This window comes from Actinia tenebrosa, unplaced genomic scaffold, assembly GCF_029948245.1.
Source record: "Actinia tenebrosa isolate PJP-AT-01 unplaced genomic scaffold, QUT_ActTen_1.0 PGA_scaffold17__23_contigs__length_9995812, whole genome shotgun sequence".
Classification (NCBI taxonomy): domain Eukaryota; kingdom Metazoa; phylum Cnidaria; class Anthozoa; order Actiniaria; family Actiniidae; genus Actinia; species Actinia tenebrosa.
The window spans coordinates 5,926,822-5,936,319 of NW_028292577.1; the positions used below are offsets into that span (position 1 = coordinate 5,926,822).

The 9,498-nt window shown below is 39.7% G+C and overlaps 1 protein-coding gene across 1 annotated transcript; it reads left to right on the top strand.

Moving 5' to 3' along the window:
• Window positions 1–1,015: 1,015 nt before the first annotated feature.
• On the top strand, window positions 1,016–9,183 carry LOC116307793 (TGF-beta-activated kinase 1 and MAP3K7-binding protein 1). Its single transcript, XM_089031893.1, has 7 exons — window positions 1,016–1,156; window positions 1,849–2,101; window positions 2,883–3,010; window positions 3,927–4,124; window positions 4,820–4,989; window positions 5,538–5,908; window positions 7,117–9,183. Exons 1-7 carry the CDS (start codon window positions 1,130–1,132, stop codon window positions 7,611–7,613), a joined length of 1,644 nt encoding a protein of 547 aa, XP_088888019.1. The 5' UTR covers window positions 1,016–1,129; the 3' UTR covers window positions 7,614–9,183.
• Window positions 9,184–9,498: the final 315 nt, after the last annotated feature.

The window sequence follows — 9,498 nt, forward strand, 5'->3', positions numbered from 1 at the left end:
TCTTCAGTTCTTTTCGCCATTGAGATCATAAACTATTTCTTTCTTTTCCCTTCTTTCTTAAAGAATAATTCCACTCTTATTTGAGCCATTATTGCATATGCTTATTATGATTCTTTTTGATTATGCAAACAAAATAATCTTGCTAAGTGGCCACGTTGGACACGCCCTTATTCGACTCCTAAAAACCATGAGCACCACCGCTGACAGAATCGAAAACACCTTGATTCGTATTTTCGTATCATAATTTTCTTTATGAAATGAAAACATTATGAGAGAAAATTGAGACATTTTCAGTTGCTGACAGGGCAAATGTTCTCGTTAATCTCAATAAAAATAAACCTTTTGAGATGAGCGATAATCATATTATAAGTTAATTCGATTCGATGATTGATAAAGTATCTTTCTCAGGCGTAATCTAGTCATTGACATAATAGGAGTTAGGGAGGAACTATCCTATGACACTAAAGGATGGGAAATTGGATGGGAAATTGTTTGAAGATGTTTCTTTAAAAGTTTATTTATAAAACATTCCTATCAGCAAGACGAGAAGTGTGTTAAATTCAACAGTAACTAAAAGCTGAACAATATCGACATAATATATAATGACTCATAGATCTTTTTACTAAAAAAAGACTAAAAAAGATTTTTTCAGACAGATGCGGAACGTCGACATTTTTGCGGGATTGCTCATTTTACTTATTTTTCAATTTAACGTAAGGATAACAATAGTCTCGGCCAAGTTTGAAGCCTTTTTCGGGCACGGAACGGAAGGTCACGCAAATCATGTTATACAACCTGCGTCACTTCCTGTTTGTCTACAATAAAACTAAGTAATAAAAGTATTTGATGACAGAATGCGCATTCTGATTGGTTTAAGAAAAAAATAACTGTTTATCTTTTTAAGGCTCTAAAGCCATCAGTTATTTCAAGGCCCCCTTTTAGGGCCCTCTTTTTAACACACATTTCTCACTCTGAATGAAAGGTCCTCAAATCCGCTCCCTCCCTACCCCCGGGTTAATGTGGATTACTACATGATAACGAGGCTAATAACACACTGTCCAAGCCTTTGATGGCGGAAAAACAGAAAGAAGTGTGAGGAGAAAGATTGGAATAAAAAAATGATTAAAAGATGACAAGTAAAAGACATTCTTTACATGTAAGTATTTATATCGATATCAATACCTATTCTAGGTCTGGGTGTTATGGTTATTTGTGATTGCATAAAAACGAATTTTGGCGCTTATTTGTCAACCTTCGATGTGGATATTTTGATCATGGTTAAAACAAGAATGGACAATTTTTGTTATTTTATTTATATCAGGCTTAAAAGCGTTAGTCAATGTACAGTCATATTAGTAATAATGCTGATTCTAGTTACCTCCGAGCTCAGATCTGCTATCGTTTGTATCGATTTGAAGACATCGTATCTTCATATCGAGAAGGCATCTTTCTCACTACTAAAATTATCTAAGTTCACTTTGGTTGTGTTAAAATATACCTTCTGCTCCTTAGATAACCATACTGCCGTAGTATGTTAATACTAAACACATACACTTGCAGGTTTTGAGGCTCTCACTGTCAAGAAATATGCCCTGTTACTGGTAAATTCTGACAAGCACTTTGCCTTGAAACCGTAACACGAGAGCCACAAACTCTGCTCTGATGAATCACTGACAACAACAAGGCTCTTTTAGGAGTAAAAGTTCCACAAGGAACATGAAAACGTTCCAAAATTGTAACAATGGCAGTTGTGAAATTCAGAGGGAGGAAATGGGTGTCCCCTAATAGGCTTTTTGAGATGTTCTTAACTCTTCTTCCATACACTTTCTCTCCTGTCTTTTCTTCCAGTCCCAGAGTCCAACAGAAACATGGACAGATGCGTTATCTGTGTGCAAGGCATCTGGTGTTGGTTTTTTAACCAATCAGAGGTACCGAGAAGATGGAGGAAGAAGAGAAGAACATGAGTTTGAAGACAGAAGCTTTCATTTTAATGTCGATGGGACGTGTTTGTATGGAGTGTTTGATGGACATGATGGACCAAGAGCTGCAGATTTTGCTGTTCAAAGGCTTCCTGCTGAACTGCTGCTAGGGCAACTGACAGGTAATGACACAGCCAATAAGAAGTTAGATATCATCATGATTTGCCGAATGTCATAATTAAAGAATCCTAATGAATTAATGAACTACAATGCTTTAGGCACCGGAAGCAATGAAATGATAAGCAAAGCACCATTTTTCTCTGCCAAGCAAAATAATAATAATATAATAATAATAATGGGGTTCTTATATAGCGCATTTCACATGGTCTCAATGCGCTTCACAATCATGACCAGTGGAGGACTTTACGGGCTGCATATTAAGGTGCTAGTAGCCGCCTTGCAGCTTACAATCATGAGTGATTTGTTAGTACATAGGCTGTTGAAATGGGAGACAATCCCCTACTCTTATACGAATAATTCAACAGGTTCTTTTATGTCCCTCATTACTGTAGGTTAGGAAATGTTGGGAGACAGGGCCTACAGTTTTAAGTCCAAGAAGACTTGAAGGTCCAACCATTTGCAGATTTTATTGCAAAGGCAGCACCTTCTACTCAGTTATTTTAAGACCCTGAGTGTTGGTCCAGCCGAGGCTTGAACCACGACCTCCCTCACAACAGACCGATGCTCTTACCAACTGAGCTAGCCGGGTGGCTTGGTGGTTTTGTAACTGAAGTTTGGGAATCCAGTTCCATCGGTACTGTTATTCCTGCTATGTGTTATGACCATCATGATATAATAGTACATAGTCACTTAAAGCTTTCCACAAGATTTTGCATGTGCACAAATTTTGGTGAACCTACACAGCACTGAAATTTTAAAATGTGATTTCCTTGTGTTTTTCAGATGACATGTCTGATGAACAAGTCCAAGTTCTTCTTCGACAAGCTTTTATTTCTGTAGAAAAAGGATTCTTTCAATCTATTGATGATGCTCTTGCTGAAAAAACTGAATTACAGTTGCAAATTCCAGAAGTAAGTGATTTGCAGTATACACTTTTAATTTTAAAATTTGTTAAAATAATCATAAGCCTATTCCATGACAGACATGTTCTAAAAAACATCGTCTGGGCGGAAAGCAAGAAGCAAAGTATGATATATAGACCAAGCAAATGGAGGTGTTCATGGTCTGTAAAGACCTAATCGGCTAACGTGTTGCTATGTACGTTTCCGCCCAATTCAAACCACATGGGACTAAGTTTCATTGTTCGTTATATTTTGGTTTCACAGTTGAATACTTAGCGACAAACGCTTCTATTCCCAGAAGGTTTGAATTGGGTGGTAACGTACATAGCAACACGTTAGCCGATTAGGTCTGTAATTTGTTCTACAGAAAAAAAAATTATGAATTTTTTTTTTCGGATCAAGTATTTGTGCATTCTGATTGGCTGCATGAGTGGGTTGTATTTTCTATTTCTGCCCATGGTCCAGTATCCTGATGCAAGGCTTACATCATCTAAGCACTTAATCGACCCCTCTCTAACTCCATCTCAGTGGTACCTGAAAAGAGATTGCATATAACCGCCACCCGGTTAGCTCAGTTGGTAAGAGCATCGGTCAGACTGTTGTGCGGGAGGTCGTTGTTCAAGCCTTGGCCGGACCAACACTCAGGGTCTGAGGAGAAGGTGCTGCCTTTGTGATTACATCTGCAAATGGTTAGACCTTCAAGTGGCTTGTATGATCACGTTAATGGCGGTCCCATCCCTAATTAACTAGAGACGTTAACAGAGGACCACAAGTTTATCAGTTGAATTACTGTCAAGTGTTATCCTCTATAAACAAAGTTATTTTATTTTTTATTTTTTATACACATCTAATAAATAAAATACCAATTTAAGAATTTTTTATTGATATATTTATTTTGTCTTTATGTCATTCATTTATTTTGCAGGGTGTAAGCTCCTACGAAGCATTCCAAAACTACCCTGAACAAGTAGAACGCATACAAGAACTAAATGACAAAATTAATGGGGGAACTACGGCAGTAATAGCCTTGATCTTTAAGAACAAACTGTATGTTGCAAATGCCGGGGACTCTAGGGCTGTGTTGTGTAGGCAAGTGGATGGGACCTCTTTACAAGTTGAGCAGGTATGCAAAAACAAAGTATTCCGTTTATGTTAAGAATAGTCCCTTTAACAGTTCCCTGTGCCATTTTGAAAGGTAGCTGTGCCTTTGTATCAAGAGTAAGACAAACGGTGATCTTAATAAATAAATATATAATAAATAATGGTAAAGAATTTACTTGTAAAGTTTTTTCCAGGATACCAAGATTTTCCTAGACGAATGTCTCTTATGAAGGATGAGACAAAAGATTTCATATTTCCAAAAATTGCCACAAAAATCGCAGCAAAAATTGCCAGTGTAAACGGGGCTTTAATAGTATAGTCTTGCATAAGCCAAACACCTGAGCAGTATTGGACAAAAAGTGATTCTACATGCTGTGATTGGTCCAATGGCAATGATGCTAATTGCCAAACATCACCTATACCCTGTGTCATAGTATATTGTATCACAGGTAGCCCAAGCTTGGTTTCTGTGGTGTCATGTTATAAGGAAATGTATGGGGATTCATCAAAAATTTCAATAAAATCATTGAAACATGAAATAAAGCCTCAAAATTTTACCTGATCGTTGAGAAATAGCACCTATTTCGCTCTGTGTGGTTATTCTTTGAATTTAGCCCGTTTTAAGATTTTTTTCTGGTGGGGCAGACACCACAGAAACCAAGCTTGGGCTACCTGTGATTGTATCTAATTATTTTGAAACAAAATTTTGTCCTTTAGTTGAGTGTCGATCATGATACACAGAATGAAGAAGAGTTACTAAGACTGGCTCGGCTTGGTTTGGATATCGTCAAGATACAGCGTAATAAAAGAATAGGAAACCAAGAAAACACCAGGAGTATTGGAGATTATTGTGTCAAGGGAGGGTACAAGGACTTTGATATTTTGAGGTACTAGTGGTAATAGTGATTATATGTTGATGATGATGGTGATGAAGATGATAGTGGTGATGATGGTGATGGTGATGATGATGAAGATGATAGTGGTGATGATAATAATGATGATGTTGGTGATGATGATAGTGGTGATGATGTTGATGACAATGAAGATGATAGTGGTGATGATGATCGATCATTACTGTCAAAAACCATATCATGATGCTGTCATCTTTAAAAGCATTCCTGTCACCATGTCCACCACTATAATCACCATCACAATCATCACCATTGCAATCATCATCAACATCATCACCATCGTCATTGCCGCCACCATCATTGCCAACATCAGCAACACCATCATCACCATCAACATCATCACCATCGTCAGCATCATCAGCAGGAGCAGCACCACCACTATTATCATCATCATTAAAATCATGATCAATATGATCAATCATCATCATCATCGCCACATCATCATCACCACCACCACCACCATTGTCATTACCATCCAAACCAGCATCTTTATTGATCTGCCCTATTTTGATTTCTACCCATAGTACCGCCGCCGAGGAGCCCGTAATAGCTGACCCATATATATCAGATGGTATACCAATAGACAAGACTTTCTACGCATTAATCCTGATGTCAGATGGAGTGTACAAATGTCTAGAAGAAGCAACTGGTACATCAACGGTCAATTCAGACATTGTCTACGTCGTTGCTACCGAGCTTCTTTGCCAGAGCACTTTGAATGGAGTTGCGCAAGCCGTGGTAGACAAGGTAGGACGCTACCATCACGATGCCTTCATGCAACAGCCTACTACTTGCCAGAAAAGAGATGATATGACGATTCTTATTCGTAATTTTGACGAAGAGGTAGCCTGCACTTTAAGTAGTCCAAGGAGTAGTACTCGACCATCTGGCCCAGGTGAGTTAGTGACTCAGTATTTAGACTCGAATTAGTCTTGGATTAAGGCCAAGTCAATCAAAATGGCAGCCTCGTACACAGACGTTCTTAGTGTCTGTCACACAACGTTTCCCTAAGGAGGCTACCAAAATGGCGGCTCAACCAAGAATAAATTTGCTGCGTCGCATGCATTGATCACATCGTGTGACCCCCCCCCCCCCCCGAAAAATTGCCTTTTTCATGCAACGTTGCAGGCGATGTTACAATTGTGTATCTGCACCTTAGTCTGAGACGATAAATAATTTAGGCGCGATGAAATATCATTGGCTATATCACAAATCGTTGCGAGACGAGTTGCACGAGGGGTGTTACACTAAGCAATTAACTCGCAATTTTATTGCGAAAAGTAAAACTCAGTTTTACTTCTTGCAATGGTTGTAGCCATAAAATTGCGAGATTTTGCACTGGGCAATTGCCCTATTTCACTATGACGTCACATCAAAACAATCTATTGTTTAAACGTAAAGGATCATGGTCGTCGGAGGGGGTCAAATCAACGCAAATTCACCGAAAATTGTTCTAAAACCCGTATCAATCCACGAAGAGAAGTAGAATAGCCAGCAAACTTTCAGAATATTTTTTAGTACATATTAACACATATTATATCTGAAAACCAGGCCATTTTAGATTAAACTTTTTCGCTGGGAGCAAATTTTATCGAATTTTCTATTGGATTTGGCGATTCTATCCCCCACATAAACAAGCAGTGACGTCATAGTGAAATAGGGCAATTACTCGTGCAACTTGGAACGCAACAGCAACTTGCGAGATTGACAGGGCTCCGTTGTCCAGAGTTAGGTGGCGTACAAGTGTTGTTTTAATGTTGCGAAAAGTAGAACTCAGGGGTGGTTACCATTTAAACCAATCGGCCCGTTTCAAAATTCATTCGCTAATGATAAGAAAAGAGCGGGAAACTTCGAATTTTGAAAAATGGTACCAATCGGGTTGACATACCATTTGTTTCCAACCGGAATTTCCGGTTTTTCTGGGTAAATGGAAAGCACCCCGTCATACTTCTTGCCACGGTTATAGCCACAAAATGGCGAGATATTACAATGGACAACTTCACGTGCAACTTGGCTCGCAACAGCACTTTAAGAATGAAGGGAGCTCGGTTTGTAAGTTGCGTCCAACGTTAAAAATGTATTTTTTTATGTTGCCGTTTGTAGCCTACCAAACGACCAGTCCAGGAGTCCTTCCTGTCTCAGTCCCTTTCAACCCTTCAAAAAAGAACTCTGGATCTGTCCCAACCCTCAAGATCCCAATGCCTCAAAGAACAATATCACAGCCGAATAACCATGAGGGCTCGCCTTCCAGTACTACTTCGACCCCTACGAACCCCACCACAGTAGCACCTTTGGTTTCTCAATCAGGCTCAGAACCCTCTTCACCAGGTCTCTCTCCCAACGCATTCGACCCAGGCCCCTTCCATGAAAGAGATGGTAAGGCCCGGAAGGCAATGTTACTTGAAACTACTCAGCCTGTAGATGGGAGTCTAACGGTGATGCCTGCTTCGTCTACTCATGGGGTAAGCGATAATAAAGGGTCGAACCCAAACGATGAAGAAATGATCGAGCCGTATGTTGATTTTACCGACTTTTTCAAGACTGTAGAGGAACTGGGAGAAGACGTTGTTTATGGTTGTGATAAAATGCCATTGAGCTGATTGGTTAATTTTAATGTGCGGTTAAGTGACGTCTGTGAAACGAATACGTCTGGCTTTACTGTCAGCGGATTTCGCATAAGTGGGAAATGTAAATTCTTAGCCGTATTTTTTATCGTAGCAGTATCTTCGTGATGTGAATGGTGGATTTACTCGAAGGCAATGGGAAGCCATTTCAATGTTAAGGCATGTACTGTGCCTATGGAGCATTTTCACTCACGTGACAAGGCAGCCATATTGGTTAACCAAACAAATAGAAACTTTCTGCACAGTATTTGCATAAAAATAGAGTTCATTTCCCGGAGTATAGAAAATGTATTGTTTTGGTACCCCATAATGGCCGCTGAGACGTCACGTGAAAACGCTCTATAGAACTGGGCCCGGTTGTACGAAGCCTGGATAGCGCTATCCAACGGATAAATCTTATCCAGTGGACGATGAATTTATTGGACAACAGTATGGACTTATCCACTGGATAAGATTTATCCGCTGGATAGCGCTATCCAGGCTTCGTACAACCGGGCCCAGATTGATTAAGAGAAGTGACGGTTAATCCTAAACTTCCTGCTTCAGACCTTAGAGCAGTTTTTGTGTCACTGAAACAATTCACGTTAGGATGTGTCGAGCCGCGACGACGTTGCGGTATCCAAGCATTCTGATTGGTGGAGCAGTGTATAGCGCACTTGTGATTGGTTCAGTTGATGTCATCAATTCAGTGACTCTTCTTTGGCAAGCCTACTGTAAACCTTGATAGGTGCATTCCTTTCCATGACAATAAAAAGACAAATAACATGGCCGCCATGTTGGTTGACAGTGCTAATTTTTTTGTTCAAGTCAACCTGCATGGCGGCCCAGATGAGGTGACATCCATCATAAGAACTTCGACGTCCGTCACTCCATCTATCTATGAATATTGAATGGGTAGAACTGTGGTGAAATAATGATAGATGTGTTGATCATCACAGTGAATGAGCGATCTAAGCGAACGCTGTAAAGAAAGACTTGAAAAAATGATTTCAAGCTTCAACTCCATCTATTTATTAGCCATTGCGAGGTCGAGCGAAAAACTGGGTCGAGTTGAGATTGCAGTGCATTGTGGGACTGAATAGCCGCCACCTTGGAAATACGTCCCCTAAAACAGCCCCACAATGCACAGCAATGTCAACTCGACACAACTTTTTCGCTCGACCTCACAATGGCTAATCATTGCACCGTTCATTCAATGATAAGTTTTTAGCACGGCAATTGATAGCTCAAATCACGTGATATAGGTTGTTCTGATCAGTCATTTTGTAAATATTTTAGCATGTCATTTAAACACGTTTTAAATAGGTTAGAACGTATCGATTTCACAGTCTCAAATATAGACACGAGTATTGATATCGAATGTTGATATTTATGTTCAAAATGTTCATGTAGAATTTTGAACACAAATATTACCAAGCAACAAGACGCTCTTGGAGCGTGCACTGGGTTGCCCAATGTGCTGGTATGCTGGAGCTTATTTAACATCTAAACTTCATTATGTACCGCTATTTGAAAGCATTGATACTAATAAATATCTGAATTACAATCCTAGAAAGTCTTCTTTTACTGCACAATTATATTACTTCTAAAGCCCGGAATTACATCCTCAGCTGCTAAGCCAATCTATGAGCCCAGAATCTATAAACACGTCATTCAAATCCATATATGGGTACTACTCTTGCGCAAGAATGCACATTTCGCGAGGAGACTAAAAAGGCATTTTACAACTGGGCTGCCACAGGCAGCCCAGTAATGATTTTTCCGTTGGGTTTTTGAGTGTTCTTGAAGTTTAGTCTGACCCCAGGGGTGTACTCGGGTGGGTAACATGACGGGGAGGTCCGACGTATTTTTTTGGGTTGAC